This window comes from Limanda limanda, chromosome 12 (genome assembly GCF_963576545.1).
Source record: "Limanda limanda chromosome 12, fLimLim1.1, whole genome shotgun sequence".
NCBI classification, from domain to species: domain Eukaryota; kingdom Metazoa; phylum Chordata; class Actinopteri; order Pleuronectiformes; family Pleuronectidae; genus Limanda; species Limanda limanda.
In genome coordinates this window covers 2,958,636-2,981,101 of record NC_083647.1, presented here as the reverse complement: position 1 = coordinate 2,981,101, position 22,466 = coordinate 2,958,636, and the positions used below count along the sequence as shown (strand labels likewise).

The following is a 22,466-nucleotide window of genomic DNA, read 5'->3' as shown; positions in this document are numbered from 1 at the left end:
TTTGCATCACTGCTTGCAAAACCCCTTAACAATGGAAATCTTAGTCCAGCTCATCATTCGATCGATGGCTGAGGGAGCTTGGCAATGTGAATCACATGGAAAGCCTTTGATATAAACCTGCAAATAAAGAAAATGTCTTCCTAAAAATATGGAAACAACTTCTTGACAAGTGATCGACAATTCCACAGAAGTGAACTGATTGGATAAATAAATAAATATATCATTTTCAGTGGCCAGGACCTTCTGCTTATAGTCCATAATTTGGGTCCAAAATGTTACGTGAATCCTACACTTCCCATGATGTGCCTGAAGACCATCTCTTGTTTGACTAACTTAAATATTTCCCAGATCAATCTGATACAACCCATAGTAAAAGTTATTCTCTGACTTGACAGAACATACAGTATTTCATGCTGTAACTGTTTTGATAAGAAAGGTTTTATCTCCCCCGTGAGAAGTAAACTGAAGTTGATGTGTAAAATTCGCATATAATTGTTATGTATTGTTAGGACATTATCCCTTTGGGTTATGAAGTTAATATTCACAGCAAATATTTTAGAAGTCTTTGCTCAAGAGCTGACTGCAGGAAAAGTGGTAGCAGTATATATATATATATTATATATATATAAATATTTCATTGGCTCAGTCAACTCTCGTCTGTGCCATTCAGCCGAACTGTGTGTAAATCAGTGGAGAACAGACAGAGGAGTCCTCCCACCCCATTACAACCAAAATACTCTCGCTTGATGTTGCTGTTTCCCCATTAGGAGAGCAATGAAAGATGGAAAAGAGGAGAGTGACTTCATGGCCTGAAGGATAGGAAAATAAAAAGCGAATCTGTTTTACAACAAGGCATGGACACAATGGACTAAGCAAGCCATACAAACTGCCACTGAATTGCAGAGGGTTTATAATAATGGAATACGAGTGTTGATTGAATAACAAAACATTTATAAGTACTACACGTATGAGGGCTACACTGAAAAGAAGACCATTTGTGTTGTATCATTTGCTGATTTGTATGTAAAATAACACCGTATTAATTTGCTTCCTGTCTGTGATGTGTTGTATTGTTTGTCCTCTCGCACTTTGCAACAGATGTTTTGAAATCGTCTATATAAACAAAGTGGTTTATTTAATATTATTAATATCATTTTATCCTGTACGTGCAAACATACCTGGCAAATAAAAGAATTCTGATTCTGATGTAACGATATGTGAATGGCAGTGGCACAGCTTACGAAATCCCTTATATAGATACGTATGGCTATGCCGTATATGTCGTACAAGTATGGAATAACGTATTAATATAATGTATAAGTGCATATAACATCACATGCGTGTGTATATATAATAGATATATGGGTGCTTAGTGGTGCTGAGGGCGGGAATAAGGGGGTGGGAGGCTGGCTCCTTTGTCCTGCAGCCGCTTCCTCCCCCAGCATGACAGCAGCGCGTGCCCCGGTTGTGGCAGCATTCAGTGTGTGTGCCGTGAAAAACATGTGCCCCCCCCCCCCCCCCCTCCTCAGCCCACCGCAGCTCCGTTAGAATGGCTCCATTCTAATAAAATGACCCGCAAAACACCGAGCCACTTCCATGTGGAGCCACCGCAACGTGTGCGCTCTGTCACAACGACAACAGCAACACCAGCACCGTGGCCATTCAGCCCGCTACTACGAACCGCTCATTCTGAATAATCGCTCCACAACACGCTGGAGCGATTATTGTGGACCCCCCCGACGGGAATATCCAGACACGTTGTTCTGTCATTTATCTAACACGGCGAGGATCAGCATCCCCCGTAACCTGCGGGAGTTGAACGGATCGAGAGGTGGGCAAGTAACGGGAGAGTTAAAGCAACTCAACCCGAGACAGGCTGCAACACAAAGCAAGTGCGGAGAGCCAGTGACACACGAGCATCGAACCCACGGCTGACAAGGGGGCTCCCGTGCTCGAGTTGGTTCAGGCGTGCAATGATCGCGTATTGTGTGTAACGCGGGGGGGAGCGACTTACTTGTTTTTCCTGTTCGTCTGCTGCTCCTCAGAAAAACCAGTGGGTCCACATTGTGTCTAATCTCCGACAGCCACAACCGCTGCTGTTAACGGACCCTCGGCATCAGTCGGTGTGTGGGAGACAGATCCTCCGTGTGTGTGTGTGTGTGTGTGCGTGCGCGTGTGTGAGGATGAAACGCCTTTTCTCCTCCAGGAGCTGCATTGTTGACATTGGCTTCATGACGTCATGCTGGCCCTCATTCACAACAATGGCCAAGCCCCCCTCTGCTCCTCTACGACGATGGAGCCTCCTGCCTTGACGATGCAGCGGAGATGTTGTGCTCTGCAGCACATTTCATCCATCAGTCACACATGAATCCGAACAGCCTGCTGGGTCAGGAAAGTGTCTTAAAACCCTGAGCCAAACGTGTCAAGATATATGCATCTATTACACATGGCCAAGTCATACATGATCACTAGTTATTGATTAATCCAATCCATTTACTGATCTCTGGCTTAACTTAATTTATATAAAAAGGTGAATTCATATATTTTGGAGCTCTGTGAGACATCTGAACACAATGCCAGGAATCTTGAATTAGAACCTTGTTACCTCCTCAAGTGGTCCCATCAAAACCTCCGAAGGAGTCAAGGAGGCTTTTCATGTCCACACAGACCCCCGGAGAACCGTCAGAAACTGCTGTGACCTGTTAACAGCAGACTTAAACCCACAATGCCTCTGAATTCCTCAGCAATCCACAATAAGTCACATTTCTGCCATTTGATCTAGTGTTTAGTCTATAGTGGCTCTGCAAACTGGGAGGCAGGCGTCCACAAGAAATGTGGAGTGAAAGCTAGGATCAGTGGATCTTTTGTTCACAAGACATTTATCTGTGGTGCAAACGAATTAAAGACACATTGTATTACTTCACAACTTCATTTAACTTTTATTCATGAGTGGTGCAGAAATTTGACATAAGAATAAGAGCATTTCAATTCAAGTTATTGTAAGAATGATGGGACAAGTCACTTTCAGGCGCTTATGTCGTGCATGTTGTGTCACTGACAAGCAAACATCTATACTGGAAATGCCTATTACCCATTTATTTGTGAGGTCACATTGAGTTGCATTTCTTATTAAATCTTAGCTTTGTAGTACTTTAAGTGGTACTAGTACTAGTACTCTAGTACTATTTTGCAGGTGTGTATAATGTGTGCCTCAAGATTCAGTTTACCAGAAGTCTACTGAAGTTGTTCTTTTAGCAGACATTTTGAGGTGTCACTATTAACACTTACTAGAATGTTCATGTTTTCAATCCCTCTTTGCTGTAACAAGTCTAAGATGTGAACAAAGGTCCATGATTCTGATTAATATGGGGACAAAATAAGTGGGAGTGCTCTGATGATAACAAGGTTATCAATATCTGGGTTAGTTTATTCATAATGCAAAACACCATGTTTAGTTGACATTGTTGAATCTTAACTTTTCATCTTGGATCACCAAAAGGTTGAAAATGTATTTGTTCAGTAGTCTCGTTAAAACTAAACCCGAGCTATACTTTATGATTAGTGCAAAGATGCAAATGTCATGCTAATGTTAGGTAACTATATCATTTTGGCCCAAAGCACAGTCACTAGCAGGGTTGTTGTCACATATTCTTGAGCACAGATCTAAAGGTCCAAAAACAATGACGATTGTTATAGTTTTCCCAGATTCCAAACTAATGTCTCCTAATCAGTTATACTGTTTTGTCTGACAATTGACAGAAAAAAAATCACAATGTACTCATTAGATGACTAAATCTTAGCATTTTTTTGGATTCTCTGCCACCAAATGTTTGCTTTGATAATATAATATAACTTTTAACTTTTTAAAGTTTTACCTGCTGAATTATTTAGACACTTAAATTATAATATATTAATTATTATTAATTAAATAATCAAATCAATCAATTTGATTACAATACGGACATAATTCATATCTATCTAGTATCTATTGAACAAACATTACATTATAATCAGACTATTACACAAAGACATATAAATATGATCAAGTGAATAATTATATCTTGTCTGCAGTGCACTAAGGCCATTCTCAACAGGACAGTAGGTACAGTACGGTTTCTAATCCAGAGCATAATCCTGCGGGAACTGGCAGCGCTGCTACATTTTATCAGTTTGCCACAGACAGGCACCTCTTGGGCCTCATTTTGAGCGGCTGCATTCAGATCAGCCCACATTCTCAATGTCAAGACGTTATAAATAGCCAGAACTGATTTGTACAGCTCCTCTGACAGCTAAGATCAGCTAAGCGGGGGGATGTGATGTTCCCAGGCGGCCCTTTTTTACAAGCCCATTCAAGGTGGGAATCCTGCACCTTTATTCCACATTGGTGTTATGTCTAAAATGTCTAAACACAGATTGGGGGTGGGGTTGTTGGTTTGGCAGAGGTAGTCACAGAGCCAGATTGATGTCTGTGTAAAAGGGAGAGCCGGCATGACGGGACAGACGCCAACCGTTGTGTTATGCCATGCCTCTGATTCTGGAACGCCAGCATTCTATGTAAAATCACCCACTGTGGCAGATCTATGCCAGCTTTGTTTGGTTCAGTGTAAACAAGCATATAGTGAAACAATAGTGAGGGGTCTTGGTCACCTATATAGCGGGATCTTTATTCAAAAGAGGCTGGATGGATCCAAAGGTTGTCTCACTCCGGTGGAAATGACAAAGAAAATATGATCTAAATGGTGGTAATGTCCTCAGATAGCTGTTCACATACTTTCTGATGGTATTTCTTGACACAGTAAAGTAAAGTTTTAGCAGACAGATAAAAAATGCTGAACAGTCACCTTTCATAAGACAATAATATGCACTGTTGTTCAAAGTCTATGAGTCTTGTGTAGTAGGTGGTGGAACCATCTAACACTCATGATACTGCTACACACAAATTAATATTGAATCAAAAGTAATTTGACTGGATGTTTGGAAACAAGTTATCCATCTATATGGGGGGTGGGGGGGGGGGTGGACATTAAAATAGGAAACAAGAGAAGCAAGGATGTTGTGGATGGCTCCAGGCATCGGAGACAGACCAGTGGCTGAAACAGACAGAGCTGTGATCCTATTCAAATTTAATAATGATTTCACAGGGATTAGTTCTTTGATACCAGACATCGAAGGCTTATCTTTACCTCTCGGTTGTCGTGTTCAGTTTGGCCTTTTCACTGGGAGCAGAAGGAAAAAAAGACTGGCTGTGACACTATTCAGTTTATAGACCTCAGTCCAACTGGGGCCCTCAATAATGTCCTGTTGGAGAGCATATCTCCTGACATCTCCTCAAACTGGCAGGAGATGGCATCTGGGTTGATAATCCAAGAGCCAGGGCAAAAGGACCAGGCAGGTGAAGATGAAAAATGGCTTATCTTATTAGCTTAGCTTATGGATTAACAGGACTTTATTCTCTTGGTAAATATGGATTTTGTCATCAAAGTTCTGACTAGTCTAGCTGCTTAGGGAATGTTGTAGGTCGTATAAAAAATTGCAAAGTGAAACATTGGTCGAGCAATACATTCGGTCCTTATTCATAGAATAATTTTAGTCTGTAAATTTACATGTAAACGTAAATGAAGGAATATACTAAATAAAAATAGTATCTGCTGCTACTGTGAGAACTCTAGTGTGCCCATGGTCCACAGAGCAACTTTGCACACAATATGGGCAAACAGCTGGTCAATTTCAGAAACCTTTTATGAGTCCCTCGTCAATTCAGTTTGGTTTAAGAGAAGTCTCAAGGACAACTTACTTTTGTAAATGAGAGATTTCAGTTGCAGATTTATCATAAATTAGCAAAAAGCAGAACAAAAAATATGTTGCCACTTTATCGTGCAGCGATAATTGAGTGTAGATCAATGGGTAATATTGCAGTTTTATTAATTTAAAAGAAATCTACAAGTCATTAAAGTTTGCAGAAAGTGAAGCAGTGTAAATTCTTTCTGAAGCCTCACTGTATTTGAATGTTACATGATACAAGTACAAAAGTCTTCAAATGTGGGTAAAAATAGGCAGTTTAATAGGTCAACGGTGGTTGTTCCTATAGAAACAGCTCTTGGCCATGAGATAGCCTGTCACTTTATTAAATGTATTCCATCTCTATAACTCATATTGCAATAATGTTTGAGTACTGACTTGCCTAACTCAACAAGCTCTAACCAGCAGGAGGTGACAAATTCATGAAAGTCAGCACACATATATTTTCTTACTCAAATCAGATGAATCTGCTATATGTCACGAACTACTGATGTCCTGTGTGGTCTTAATTCAGCCCAACCTGTTATCAAGAACCTTTTCTGCATGTGCTTACATGCGTGCATGTTTGTGCGTGACTGTGACGATGTGCCAATTGTTGTTGAAGGGAGTACTGGGATTTATAAAAAAAACATGCATCGCTATGGAAACTGCTGCCTTGCATCTAAGAGAATCCAGTCGTTTTTTTAAACCAGACACATACCTCCAGTAGAAACAGCCATTAACACCAATAGCCTGCTCTCTTCTATCTGCTGTGTTTTCAGGACAGGTTGTGTCACCTCATTTGTTTCCCAGTTTAAAAATAACACTCTCAGCTCCAGTTGTCACCTCTCAATTAAAACCACCTATTAATGACTGAAATGCCTTATTGGTGATATTCAGAATGATCAGATAGCGAGGGCTGGACCTGTTATAAAGAAAAAATATTAATAACCAAATGGAAATGGAAACCTCAAAGAGACAAATAGTGTAAGACAGTGTTGTGTTTCAGTGCAAGGACATGATGCAGTGAACCTACAAAGATAAAACAGATATTAGCCATGCTCACCTTGCTGCATACAATACATATTGATATTGTGATTATGACACCTAGAGTGAGGTTTTGACACAAATCCCTCAGAAGATGGGCAAGACAAGACTTAAACAAAGGTTTTTGCAAGGGCATGAATTAATCAGCCTGTGTAGCAGTTCTGAAGAGAAGTCAGAACACATTCAATAACACTACACATGATGCCATGTTCACCTACAGAAGGGGAGCCACTACAAGTGTATGCTATAGCCTAATCTCCAGCCATTTTAATTAACCTTTCCAACCAAAATAATTAGTTACTTATTTAATGTGCCATCCTGTGTAGCAGCCACTGTACTGTAGTGAAAATAAAGCTCCTCCTTTTAGTTATACAGCGACTGACAGCAGGTTAGCAGAAATATATGTACACATGTGTATGTGTCGGAATGCATTAATGTTTGTGCTTGAGTACATAAACATGTGTGCTAAGTAGTGGAGTATTCATGTAACCCAAACTCTAAGGCATTGTACATGAAAATAAGCATCAAGAGATACAGAGAATAACACGAGTAGCTTTTTTCAAAGTAATGTTTCTTCGCTTGATGAATACACTGAGCCTTTGGTTGACAGTGGGATAATTGTAACCTTGTACCATGTACCATGTAACCCATATGAAGATGGGTGAAAGGCAGATGATAGTCAATTTTATACCACCAAAGACCAGGACACATGCATCTCCCTACTGCCTACCAGGTCACCCAACATATTCTTCCACAGCCGAGGTACATTGCAGACAGCTCCTCATATTTCTGGTATAGGTTGTGAAACCCATACCGTATTGTACTTGTGAGTCAACAGTCCCCTCAAATTGAATCTAGCCGCATCAAATTAAACACACTAAGATAAATATAAATATATATATATTTATTTTAAATCAATGTATTTTATGTTTGAAATTGCAAGATGTCAAAAATTATGTGATTTTTTTCTGGAAAATACTGGATCTACCTCTTGATCTGGATCCGCAGATTCTTCCGTGAACCATACTGCATCCTTACACCAAGTTTCATGGTAAAAGTTGTTTTTGTGTAATCCTACTGACAAATAAACGCAGATGAGAACATGTGAAACTATGTCACTGAGTTAAAAAATGTTTAAGGTTGAGATAATACGATTTTAGGACTTTTGAAAATGATAAAACTATAAATTGGCTATGATGCTGTTTCATGGTTCACTTCACTGCTTATGTGCACTTAATTCAACGCATGATGTCATTGTCACTTCATTTAAAGTGATTGGGTGCCATTTCTAATCATCTGTACTGGAACCCCTCAAACTAACAGCAGAACAAGTGCTTCAGTAATTCATCATTTCACCTCCACTCCCATATCCTACTGTGACTGACAGGTGGAACTTTAAAAGCACTTTTGAAACATCAGAAGTTTTTTAAAAATCCAAACATTCTGAGAAAAATACTTCACACTTTCTTTACTTTATAAAACCATATAGGTACAGTCTGTACATTTTAAAATCACTGAAGAAATGTGTCATATTTTATGAAATAACTTGATGTGAGAAAATAAACTGTACAAGAACCCTAAGGCAACGTTTGAACAACTGCATTTAAACAACAATCAGAGTGCCAGAGGAACGCACTGTCATAGAAATCACCAAACTAAACCGAGACTACATCACATGCTGTAGATCTCTTTGACCCAGATAGTGCAGTGTAGAATAATATTAATTAAATTCTGTGAAATAAGTAAAAAGGACCTAAAAACAACAGAACGCTAACAGATAAGAGTCTGTCAGGTTCATTATTCTACAGTTATTTACAACAACCTTTCTACACAGCTGTTCTTTTTCTCGCAGGCAGCATGTGTCTGAAGCAGAACTGCTTTGGTAACACTTGTTTGTATTCACAGTAACATGATTCAGCCCACCCCGCCTTCCTCTTTTCATAATACACAATACAAATGCTGTGATAACCAGAATATATAAAAGTAAGAAGGATTTACAAATATCAGTTGTAGTCAGTTTTCAAGAATTAAAAAAAGAAAATACAACAAAATACAACTCACTTGGTAAAAGCTAAGTTCACTAACAACCTCACAAGGAATTGACACCTAAAGCTGTTTCTTAATAACATAAACAGTTGGGGATTACTTGTGTGAATGGAAATACTTTGTGTCTCGACATAAATGTCTGAAATTAAATTTTTCTGTCCAGGTTTTAGGTTTTTACAAATCCTTACAGTGGAGGCGAGTGTGAAGTTGACAAGTTGTCAGAATCAACTAAATTAATGAGAGTAAGCCCCAGGTTCAAAACACCAGACATTTACTTTAACATGGTGGCAGGTCTGTCCATTACAAGCTTTCAGCTGTCACTCAGATATCATGGAAAAACCCACTCTGAGGTTTGAACCACACAAAACATCTGTGACAGCTGCCTTGTAATTTTTTCTCTTTCATTACAAAACTAACTTACATTTCAGGCGCACTTTAAAGCTTTGGATTTAATTATCATGTTGTCTGGATAAATTGCTTTGAGTTGGTAAATGTCAAATTTTCTCAGGCTGATGGGCTTCCCTACTTTTCTCTTTCTGTGGAAGTGTTTCATTTCCTCCTTGAGGAGAAGAGGGAGTCCAGAAGAGAGCAGAGTTAAAACAACAGAGAGGGTGTAGATGAGTCGCTGTGGCCCAGCCTCCTGTTCTAGCTGTGCTGCTGGTTCTGACTCCTTATCAGGCTCAGTTTGCTCTTCAGGCCCTGGTGGCGGGCCGACAGGTGGCCGTTGTCCTCCAGCAGCTTCCTGTGCTCCTGGATGAGTCGAGATGAAGAGTGCTGCTCCCCCTGGTCCACCTCCAGCTCCGACATCAGCTCCTGTCTGGGCAGAGGTTAGCAGCGCAGAGACTCCATCACTGTCACCGACAATGTGCACATACATGTAAAACATGTCTACCAGGATTCCTTCAACAGTTTTGGAAATATGCTTATTTGTCTCATTTTGCTTTCTTCATCTCAGTGAGATGACTAAACATGGGGAGGTTAGCTTAGCATAAGGAAACAACTAGCCTGGCGCTGTCAGCAGTTCAGTGAAAAGCATCATATACCCTGCGAACACGCTTCATATACCCTAATTAGGCAATGCTAACTTTTTGCATTGTTATAATGCCATGTCATGAAGATATCATCATGATATAATTTATACCAAATAATGATGAATGTCTGGGTAATCTAAATGAGAGATCACCATTAAACAATAGCTAAGACTAAAACTCCATATAATATCATTCACAAAAACAAAGTAGTCAACCTCACATCCTCTAGCCACTGGACGGCTGAGCTGATCCATGTATCTTATTGATGACTGCACATTACAAGCACATCCATCAATGCAATAATATGAGCCAGACACTGTAAACACTTGAACTCCAGAGATCCTCTGAACATTCTCTAGAGGAGCTGTCTGTGTGAACGCAAATGCCAGAGTGAGAGCACTCCGATTCACATGCAAGCGAGTGGGTGTGTTGATGATGCAAAAATTTAGAGAAGATAAAAAAAAAAGTGGAATACTTGTGGAAGTCGATGTGCTGTAATCAAACGTATGTTGTAAAAGTTAATAAGTTACTTCCTGCCTCTGCCTGCTGCACCACCCCTCACCTGAAAGCTCCAGAGATTTGAGTGTTGTGAATGCGTCTGAGCGGAGAATCTCCTGCTGCATTGTGCATAGGTGGAAGTCAAACTCCAGAGAAAGTGTGGAGCCATTCTGAAGACTTCCTCTGGAGGTCTTGTCTGAAAATGGCCCACGACTACCAAATGATCTTGCACACAGATGCATCCCAGTTGATGCGCAGCAGATGGATTTTACAAAGCCTTTATGATAAATTCAGTATAGCTCTCTCAAAGATGATAACACACAATCTGTGACTCGACTTACTTCCTCTGGACAAGTTGAGTGATCTCTGACTGGACCTTGAGGAACTCCTGAGCCATCCTGATGTGCTGCTCAAACACAGCCATGGACTCTTTGGAGTTGGGACAGGGAGCTAGAGGCTGAAAGCACAGGTCCAGTGATTAATGTACTAACAGTGTGGAACACAAGCTTTAGATTTACAACAAGTGGTTGACACATTTTGTCATTTGTGGCCTGATTTTATAGAACATGCAGGACAAAAATTTGTGGAATTTGGAAATATGGTTCTATACTGTATAATGAATCTCATGAACCTCGAGAATATCCGAGCAAGACAATTATTTAGGCAACAACCTTTGTTTTTTACTTCAGTTAAATGTTTAGTTGAAAAAATCTGAACTATTAGTATTATATCTGACTAGAACTGATTCAATGAATAATTTGTGAGCTAGTAATAATATATATAAATAAATAAATAAATAAGACAATGATATTCATTATCACAACAACATTATATCATATTATTAACTTACCTGCAACTGGTGGTCCAGCTTCAGGTAGGCGATGGGAATGGAGCTGTCCACACCATTGGTAGCTAAAGACACACAAACACAATATGTCGAAGTATGAAATCTCAGGGCTGATAACAGTAAGCAGATATCTGGTATAAGTAGATTTGGTCAATAGTGACTATGAATAGCATTCATAGCTCTTATTCACCTAGCAGCTGTCGGGTATTGGAGATAATAAAAAAGTATATGGTTCAATAATAAGCTACTAGCATCTTTAGTTTACTTATATGTTTAAGATAAGGAGAAGGCCAAAGTCTGGTCTCTTCTCTGCCCCCTGTTGGCCATAAATGCTTCAATAACATTGAATACTTTTCTTATGCAGATCTATATCAGACCAGTCTGTTTCTCAACAATGATGAGAGCCTACCACAGCTGGAAATTTTTATTCTCTAAAATGATAATATTTGTAATATTGACAAATCTCACTATTAATTCCAGAAACATCTGTCTCTCTGTCAGAATGCTGGAAGTGCAGCAAATTTCAGCCTGGCTGCATCCTCAGCATCAGCCTTTGTCTATCTCATGGTGCTCCCTACCTGTTGGACTAAATATCATCCTCAGCTCTGATTGGTTAGTGGTGGTTACAGGGCTGCTGCAGTAGGTGGGGCTTTGGGAGCGTCCTGGTTGACTGTCCACATTGGACACCTTGGACAAACCAGTGCGCAATGTGGCTGTCTGAGGGAGAATAAACAAAAAAGTTAAAATCCTGAAGCAGAGTTTGAAGAAAACAAACTCCTAAAGGTTATATTACCTTTGAAGGTTTGAACTGAAGTGGAAATTTGGACTCAGAGCTTTTTAGGGTTTCCTCTCTGCCCTCTGAGTTTCTGTAATCCGCATTGTCGTCACTTCTATTGCTGTTGGTGTAGTCGGCGTACGAACCTGCTGCCAGCACAGAGGGATTTATGAAAATACTTTCTCTGGCTACAACACACACAAGTCTATTTATAGAAATTTAATATTTGTGCATTGATAGAACGAGCAGAGCTGATAGCTACCTGAACTGGTGGCTGATGAAATCCTGCTGGCTGAAGACTGGTGAGGCAGCTGCAGTGGTTCCTCACAACCTGGGAAATACTGAGAGATCCAAAGACACCACATGTCACTCACCACAACTCCACTTTATTAGGACATGCATTAGAGGGTATTTACTAGTATTACAAACCATTACCAAGTTTATGAAACCACTTACAGTGATCACCTTTTTCTGGGCCCAATTGATCACTGTAAGTGGTTGATTACTAAAACTGGATTGCATAGCTTCTGTATGATAGTTCCAGAACTTGAGGGAAGGTCAATGGTTTTTTTTTAAGATAAGGGCGATATCACATTGCACACTCAAGTATGTAGTGTATGGAGAGCCGGAGGTAAAAACTGTCAAAACGTGTATGAAAATAGCAAATATCAACACTGTAAGCTGATCACTATGACCAAATTATTTAAGCAGCTTTTGTATAGGAAAGATTCAACTGTTGATCATTACATCTGTGATCACTACATTATTATTCTTCCAGAAAAAGAAGAAAAGAGCAGTTCCAGAAAGAGATGTTCTATTGTAATGTTTCTTAAAAAAAGAAATCATCAGAAGAGTAAATTGTGTTTTTTTTGCGGCCTAAAAATATTTTATTGACTGTACTACTTACAGGTAGGACTGGTAAATTGCTTCTGAAACACTTTTAATCTTATGGTTGACATCCCAATAGCAATCCAAAAATATATGAAAGTCATCTGAAAGAACAAAAACCAGTGTGTGTGTGTGGCCCTGACAGCCTGTGATAAACACAACTAATCATTTCATTCATACCCCCCAATTATTAGTCAGCATGGGAGTCGATGGGATGTATCGGTTGCAATAGCAACCTGCTCTTGCCAAGACTACCAGCAACTCTTCAGTGGAATTTTCTTTTTACATGTTACTCAGCTCATGAGATCAATCATTATTTATCTAGTTTAAATTGGACAACTTTGACCCTTTCGATTGTTTTTATTGGCTATATGCTTTGGTGATGATTTGAATGTTTAGCAGTGTACATGTGTTATGAGGAAAGCGCAACTTTCGATAATGCTTATTGCACAATCGTCCAAATGCAACCACCAGTGTTTTCTGAAAAAAGACATTCTAATGAAGTTGTCCCCTCTCTGTGCAATCAATGTAATTCTTCATGTGGTTTGTTGATTCGTTTGCTTATGCCTGCAACACTGAAGATGACTCTCCACTCTCAAACCTCAGTAGGACACAACCTTTCTGCTGTTAAAGGACAACATTGTGTGTGAAGAAATATATATTTCACCAAAACACTACTTCTGGTGATGCAAACAAACTGTGGTATCATCGGTCATAGTTCCTTGTCCGTTCCCAGCTAAGCTTAACTCGATTGGTGGGTGCTCTCCTATTGCAGTAGGTTTCTTCTGCCTTGGCTTTTTGCAATAGAGCAAGGCTCCAGACCTCGCTCATATCACACAGCCCTATTTTGTCCAGACTCAAGAAAAAGATTACATCATCCAGTTTGCATCAAACCAAGGCATTACAAGCTGAACCCAATGAAAAACAGACTCACTTCTACAGTGATAGAAAAACATGAAGTCAATGAGTGTAATTTTACAGTCAGTGGAAGATTTTTTCAAATATATCTGCAATTACTTTTCCCCCCAAAATAAAAGGATTAAATACATTAAATCCCTTAATCCTTCTCACTACAATATACTCAAATATCTTCAGAAGTGGCTTTTTCAGCCTTAGTATGGAAGGCACGGCGCATCTCTGCTTTCTTTAGCCTTCTCTAACAAACACCCATATGGAGTTAGGATGTGGTTAGCCTCGCTTAGCAGGTGAAATAAAAAAGAGAGGGTCAAAACCCTGCGTACAGAAGACAAAGTGTGAAATTGAGGCCATCGTGTTTGCATTTTGCTTCATGTCAGCCAGTTTCAGTCCTGTGTTTGTTAGCAAATCAGACATCAGCTCAATGGGACATTAAACAGTCATTGGTTAAGTTTGTCTAATGTCCAGTTCCACGTTTGCAGACAAACTTTACATCGTCCACTTGTGATCGGATCGCTCAGGATGGATGTTAATACAAGGTCTGAGAGAAGTGAGCCTCTCGCAGGCAGGTCAGTACTGGACACTCCCCTACAGAAAGCAGCTGAGGTTAGTCCACAAAGTCTGGAGAGTAACTAAGTGCTTTTAAATAAAACAGTCACTAGACGGCTCTGATAATAAAAACTGTTAATGTCAATTATTTTTGAAAGAGCGAGGGCTGATGAGGAAACTCTGCTGACCAACTGATGGTGTCATTTGATCACAATTTCCATCACTCTCTTAGTTACTTACTTATTTAGTCCAGCTACGATGAATATTTTTTAGGGAGTGGGGTTCTAGTCGGGATTATACCTTCATGAGATGGCTCATGGTGTTCTCCACCTCCTCCATAGACGGTCTCTGGCTGGGCTCTTTGTCCCAGCAGCGGGTCATCAGAGTCTCGATGGGCTCAGGGAGGTATTTGATGAGAGGAGGCCGTGTACCTGGTACAGAGTGGGAAGAACGTAATAATGTAACATCACTATAAAATACATTGCGAGTCAAACCTACTTTGACATGATAAGGAGTTTTCTTTTTTTCAATTAATATATAAGGACTGGATGATATGGCCCGAAATTATATTGAGAAATGTTTGAATTAGTTGATAATGATAATTATCACACAACCTGTCACATTTTCATCTCTTTAAAGTTGCATGGCTGACGTTTGCTCCTGAGTGAAGGTTGTGGTTTGAAACTCTTCTTTATGAGCATAAACACTTGGGGCTCAACATCATGATTCCTCTCAGCCATCGGTTCCGACCCGACTCCAAAACCCCACTCTCTCCAGCCATTTATCACATTTGACTCGCCTCATTACCTTTTTACAAATCCAATAGTAACCCCCAACATATAGAAACACACCTCTATATGTGTCCTTTTAATTCTCAATGGTTTGTGACCATTTCACATTAGACCTTTGAGTCAGTGTTAGGATTCCACTCACCTCTGTGGACAGCCCACATTATACAAAATGCTGAGCCACCAATCTCATCGAAGGGCTTCTTGCGTGTGATGACCTCCCACAGGATAATACCCCAACTGAAGACATCACACTTTTCACTGTAGTTACTGCCTGAGGAATACACATCAACACAATGTTTACTGTATCAGAGCATCAGCCACAGAATGAAGGTAACAATTAGTTGAATAAACGAGTCTTATTTTAACAAAATGCAAGACCAATAGAGAAGCACGGCCAAAATTCCGTCCCTCCTGTATACACAATATATACCTATATTTGAACCCCAAAAATTTCAGTGACATAAATGCAAATCTAGTTGAAGATTTACGACAGATTCAAAAATGAAAAAAACAAAAAGAAAACAAATATCCGTGGCTGAAAAAGTGGGGTCATACACGTACACACACGAAGATGTCAAGGGAGCTTATGGTGATAAAATCCAACGCTTCTATTGATGTACTGTAAACAAAATGATGTCCTGCCTCGGCCTGCTGCACCACCCCTCACGTGAGTGCTGCAGAGATTTCTGTGTTGTTGTGACTGCGTCTGAGTGGAGAATCTCCTACTGCGTTGTACATGTGCGAAAGGCAAACTGAAGAAAGTCCGGACCCAATTCTCCAATCATCCTCCGGAGCTCATGTCTGACAATGACTGTACTCACTTTCACACCTACAGAGCTGCATGTGTTTGCACTGTGTGAGGAAAATGGAGTACACAGGCAAACCACACAGGCAAATCTTTAGCCAATAATCAATACTGATCTGAGCGGCTCTCGGCTAGATCTCGATAATTATTAGTGACAGTCGTGCTTGTCTCTCACCTTCAAAGACCTCCGGTGCCATCCACGCTGCACTGCCTTTATTGTTGGTCATGGTCGTTTGGATATCACAAGCTGTGCCAAAGTCACATATCTTCAGCACTGTACCCCGAGCCACTAGGAGCAGACTGAAACAGACAGTGGACAGCAGTGTTAATTTCGTTGACGATAACGATAACGAAAAATATTCGTTAACGCCCCTTTTCCCATGACTAAGACGAGACGAAGACGTAACGAAATGGATCTTTGAAAATAAAAACTATGACGAAATCTATTTTAATTTTCGTTAACGAGACGAGACGAAACGAAAATGTTGGCGGTTGACTAAGTCACAACAATTTTTAAAAACATAATCGTATCAGGCCGTCATGAAGTACCCGGAGCGGCGAGTGTGTGTGTGCGTGTGTGTGTGTCTGCTGTCAGACAGCGCACCGGTCCCGAGGCTCCGCCCCCTGCCGCAGCGCACTCGCTCAGAGAGACTTAAGACTCAGAGCTCGTTCACATGAAGCAGGCTGGTCACTGACTCACCGGATGCTTCTTAACTATGGAAACAGTGAAAACACAGAGTTCCTCTGGTCTCAGCTGCTCTGAGATCAGCGCCGCAGCTTCTGGATCAGAGCAGAGGCTGCAGTTGGTTTCTACCGAGCTGCAGTTTCACTGTCCGCCTCCAGTCTGATCTGCTTTCACTTTTTGTTTTCACATTTCGCCACCGCCAACTAAAATATATAGGCTGCAGCTATATGTTTTTATTTATTTCAAAATAGGGTTCTTCTTATTTCATACATTTCCCACAAATAGGGGGATGACTCAAATAACCCTACATAGTTCTGCATTTAATTTATTTCAAAGTAGGCCTACACTTGCCTGTGTATTTTCTTCTCCTCTTCATAAGCATTTGGTGTTTCCCTTTGTTGTAACAGGTAAAAATAAATAAAATGCCAACAGTTTTCTTTATTGTTGTTCTATAATTTCATAAATGCAATAATCTACAGATTAGTATAGTATAACTTTATATAAAATTTTATCAGCTTTGTTATCAAATATGTTTTGCGGCTCCAGACAAATTTTATTTGGGGCAAGAGGGGGCAAAATGGCTCTTTTGATAGTAAAGGTTGCCGACCCCTGCTATAGATCTATAGGAGGGATATCTAATGGACAACCTAAGTACTGAAAGCTAGACTAGTATGCAGTTGTAGACACAACACAGGGGGTCCCTGGACCTGAGAAGGGAAGATTAGGAGTTTAATGTGGCTATTAAATGTGACTAAAACTAGACTAAAATGTAATTTGTTTTCGTCGACTAAAACTAGACTAAAACTAAGAAGGATAAAAATGACTAAAACTAGACTAAAACTAATATGCATTTTCGTCAAAAGACTAAGACTAAGACTAAATCAAAAATAGCTGCCAAAATTAACACTGGTGGACAGAGATTAGAGACTTAAGGAAATACAGTGTTACGTTGTGACAGAGCAGGTCCGTCACTGACTGCAGGCAGTGCACACAGACGCACACATACATGCAAACACACACAATCAAACACTTAACAGGCAATAAACTTAGCCATTCTTCATTCTCACCTCTCTCTTTCAGTAGCACAACCAAGGGTGCCCACTTGGCACCTCTGCTCTAATCAACGCATACATACACACAAAACTCAACATTTGTTTGTCACCATTCTTCTGCCTCATCATCCGGCCTCAATGTAGTGATGGGTAAAACCGGGCAGTAACATTTAATCATATCATGTATGTCGACCTCGCACAAATAATGTGGTTTTGTTTGTAATCTAGAAAATGTCTGCAATAAATTATCCGTCTCACTGTTAGGAAAATGTGAAATTAATTTCCTGTTTAATTTCTGTTTATATTTCTGTGCTAAAGACCCCTTACTGGGGAAGAATAAGTGTGATCGTATTTAGTTATAAAAATATTAAGCATAGTGGGAGGGGCTGCTGCTTTAAAAGGAGCTGCTTTTGTCCCCAGAACGTCAGACCTGGACGTATCATTTTCTATCTAAAGCAAACGGTTATATAAAAAAACTAATCTTGTTTTCCTATTTTTGAAAAAAACAACAATCAATGGCAGATGAATGAAGAACCCTGCCACATACATACTACATATAACCTGGTATACTCTCACACATCTACCCATATATTCAAGACCAAGAGGGTAGGAACTTTTGAGGGCAGACAGAACAGCTGAAAAGTATAAGATATATGAAATGGTGAAAAGTAGACACCAGCTACTTTTAGAAGTTTAACGATATTCGGAAACTGTAATAAACTTGTTGAATATGAATATCGCAATGATAATATGACTTTCGAGAAATAAAGATAAAACAGTCCATGGCTATGGACGCAGGGACCATGGAAAGCTCCGCAGCTCGAGGGAGACGGCTGATGAAACCTCTGCTCTGAGGAAAGATTTAACTCATTAAGAACAGTATCGATCATTATGTCATGATCAGTGATGATATTGTGGCATCATTTCAAACAAATCAACATTTAAACACAATTCATTGACGGAAAACCCCATCAATGATCTGAATATCTTGAGTTTATTATCTACGGCAGCAGGGCTCCATCTGATTGGCCAGGTGCAGATCGTGAATACAAGGCACATCTGTGCATCTGTACATCTTGACAGAATCAAGCTGCTTTCAGACATGCACAGAACTCTGCAGATCCTTGATGACGCTTGAACCGCACGACAGATGCCAAAATGGAAAAAACAAAATCCCGGTTAAAAAGCTGAAGACGGTGTCTGGGGACTGTAGACATGATCACATGATCTACCCAGTAGGGCTAACACATCACTTCCTGCCTCTTTGTGCTGCCCCCCCTGCTCCACCTCTCGCCTAAATAATGTGGAGGATTTAAGATACATTTTATTATCCCACACACATGCACAGACATGCACAGGCACACTCATGCAAGGGGAAATGTAACCTCTGCTTTTAACCCATCTGGTGCCAGACACACAGAGCAGATGTTGGGGGAGTAAGGTGCCTTGCTCCTGGGCACTAGACAGGGTAGGGAGAATCCTCTTGGATTTTTGGACAGATCAATCCAGGTTTGTCTTTTTGTTGTTTCTCCGTGGAGTCGAACCAGAGACGAACCAGAGATCTTTTCTGCCCATAGTCCAAGTTTCTGCCACTAGTCCACTGCCTATTGTTGTGGTGAACGGTGCAGAGAATCCCTTCTGAGTTGTGCGTGTGTGAAAGACAAACTCTGGGTAAACTCTGCAACCAATTCTCCGGACTTCACCCACAGGTCACGTCTGAAAACAGCTTCAGACAAAAATGATCTTTTCTCTGTAGCTCGACAAACACACCTCCCAAAGTTTCTTCCAGTAAGTCTGAAATGTGTGACTTCCAATATGTTTGATGATTAAGTCTTACTTTGGTGGTTTGAGGTCCCGGTGAATTAAGGCCTTGGGCTTCATAGCGTGCAGGTAGGCAACACCCTTGGCGCACTGCAGACACCAGCTCATGGCATGAGACGATGTGTACTGGGCCTGAGGGTCGGCACTGTGAAGGACTGAGGTCAAGCACAGAGACAAGCAGAGAATGACACATCACTATATGAACCCACAAGTGGACTACTATCATTGCCCTGAAAATAAACAAGCACCATTGGTGTCGTTTTTGTGTTAATAGTGATGTTGTTATATTTTACCAAAAATATTACATAAATCTACTTAAATGTGTATTTTAACAAAAAAAAACGTTTTCATAAGCATGTTGCATAATGACTTACTGTTATATAAAGAGCCACATTCTGCATACTCCATAACCAAACAGACCTGAAAACACAAATCATGTTACTGTGCCTCAGCAGTGAGATCATTACAGTAGCTTCAGACCTGCAGAAGTCAGTGTTTCCTACAGATCGTGACGAGCTAAAGTTAACAGGACATTATAAATCCTTGTCGAGGGCTATGTGGACTTAGCTTACCAGGATTATTTTTGAATGTGTTCAAACTTGCAAACGTTATGTTTCATGTTTTCGCGGCAGAGGTCATTTTATATCCAGATATCATGTAATTACAATGCATATCATTACTTATCAACCTTTCATCAACCATGACAATTCATGGTTCAGTCATGTCTTTTCAGGTGTAAGTAGCAATGGCAAATTGTGACCTCCTCCTATCTTCATTATTTTTCTGCCATTGCCATATGTTTTCAGAAAAAAAGAAGATTCAGAATGAGCGTATGGTTGCAATAACGATAAAGTTTATAAGTTTGAACATTATACATCTTGTTTGTTTTGGGGGGATTGAATAAGGGTCAAAAATCTATTTGCAAATTATTCCATTCCATTTTGTTTTAACAAACTATCGCAACTTTTTGGAATGACCGTTTTAAATGTATTTATCATTAATTAAATAGAAAAATTGTATGTGCCAAAACTGTCCTGAATCAGAAACTCTTGATGATGATGAGCTATGTTGTGTTTGACTCTGCATTAGCGATGATCACTGTGTTAAGTTGGGATACTCACTGGATTGTCACAGGAGCCATACAGCTTAACTATGTTGGGGTGATTTACCCGGGAGAGCTGGCGGAGCTGAGCACACACAAGAGAGCAGGTGGGAAAAAAAAATACACATTACTATGTGCAAGAACAAAACACACCTGATCAGTGAGTGTGTTTGACTGTGATGTGTTTTCATATGAACCTTAAATGTCATGGGTTAGCCCTGGTATTAACGTCTGCCCAGAGAGAACCGGTCACAAGTGGACAGCTCTAAGACATTCACATAACAACACATTCGGTGTGTTCAGACCTGAACTTTGTGTTGTCTACTTGTGACCCAATTGCTCATGAAAGATGTTAGGCTACTACCAGTTTCTGCACATGTCTGTACAGCTACGTCCAGTTGCCTTTGATTCAACTTTCCTCGGTGAAAGTGCAAGAAGGCAGAATGCTGTAACAGGTCAATGTTTTCCAGAAAGCATCCTCAGACATAAAGGGACTTATTCTCCCACTAAATGCAGAACTTATCTAGAAGTTCAGACAGTGGGCACTGGGCACTGGAGGGTCGGGCTATGGTTGGAGTGGTGGGCTTCACCAAGGTGATCACCGTACCTCGACCAGGAAAGCGTTCCTTTCATTGTCACTCTCGATGGTCTTGATGGCCACATCCTTTCCTTTCCACACGGCCTTGAAGACGACTCCAAACGTCCCTCTGCCAACAGCCTGAAGGAAGACAACAAGAGGCATAACTCACCAGGACGAAACTCACCAGAATGGTTGTGCACCAACTTAGTTTGTCCCAGGGACCCCTCACACCCCGAACAGCTCCACCAGGCCTCGTTAAACAGAGCACAGCCTCTTCAGTGTTAGGAGAGCTGGCTCACACGTATGAGGAGAATTCTACTGCACTTGAAAACATGTTCCAGCTCAGGCAGTCTCTAATGGACCTGGGGCCTTGTGGTCGGTGTGTGAACACCTTGGAGATGTGTGGTGGTCTGCTCAGGCCTCGGTGGACTCAGCTCTCACAGTATTCTACATGGCACCGTACAGTGGGAGCAGCTGAGTTCATGCTGCTCAGGGACAGAAGGAAACAAACAGCTGGACTGAAACCAACCCAGCAGCCTGGAACCTAGAGCTAATGTCAAGCTGCTGCCGCCGCTGCTCTGTAACTTTACCGCTTCCACTTGAATGTCTTCATACTGGATGTCCTCGAACAGACAGACAGCTGGAGCCTCCACCATCGCACAGCAGCGGCCACACTCGTCAACGCGATCCGACGATGCTGGATTTCAAACCGCCTCAAAGTTGCTGTTATCGAGACAAACTCGGCGTGTGTCGGCTGCTCCTGACACACAGCGGCGCTCCGTCTGTTGTTGTGGATTCAGGAAGTGAGCAGCAGCAGGGCTGTTGTCTCATTCCGTGCAAGTGTCTGTGGACGTCTCACAGCAGCCGGAGGGAAGAGCACCGGGAGTCACTCTGAACCACTTGAACCCACCACGAGGCGGACTGAACACCGTCGAGCTGATTTCATCACATTAGGTTTTCACTTAGTTCAACAATCAGATTTATGACGCGATCACACCAGCGCTCCGCGGACGGACTGGCACTCTTGAACGCAGCTTTGTTTTTCTTTCTGCAGCACCCAGAGTCACCGCGGGGAGGCGACAAAGCTTCGCAATCGCTAATCACCACAACTTTCATAAACCCTGACCACAAAGCCCGTTGAATGGACATGTGTCATCATCATCATCATCATCATCATCATCATCATCATCATCATCATCATCATCATCATCATCATCATCATCATCATCATCATCATCATCATCATCATCATCATC

General features: G+C 40.9%; 1 protein-coding gene across 2 annotated transcripts; it reads right to left on the bottom strand.

Annotated features, from left to right (window-relative positions):
- Window positions 1-8,278: 8,278 nt before the first annotated feature.
- Window positions 8,279-22,142, bottom strand: LOC133015659 (mitogen-activated protein kinase kinase kinase 7-like). Of its 2 annotated transcripts, none has more exons than XM_061082910.1 (14): window positions 21,801-22,142; window positions 21,238-21,348; window positions 20,650-20,715; window positions 19,903-19,948; window positions 19,545-19,683; window positions 16,146-16,270; window positions 15,308-15,436; window positions 14,675-14,805; window positions 12,285-12,363; window positions 12,041-12,171; window positions 11,826-11,964; window positions 11,251-11,312; window positions 10,742-10,857; window positions 8,279-9,688 (listed from the first exon to the last, which is right to left on the bottom strand). In XM_061082910.1, exons 1-14 carry the CDS (start codon window positions 21,864-21,866, stop codon window positions 9,517-9,519), a joined length of 1,512 nt encoding a protein of 503 aa, XP_060938893.1. In that variant the 5' UTR covers window positions 21,867-22,142; the 3' UTR covers window positions 8,279-9,516. The 2 variants fall into 2 exon arrangements, with proteins under 2 accessions (XP_060938893.1, XP_060938895.1); XM_061082912.1 differs by having other exon boundaries at window positions 12,041-12,168.
- Between the last annotated feature and the right edge of the window lie 324 nt (window positions 22,143-22,466).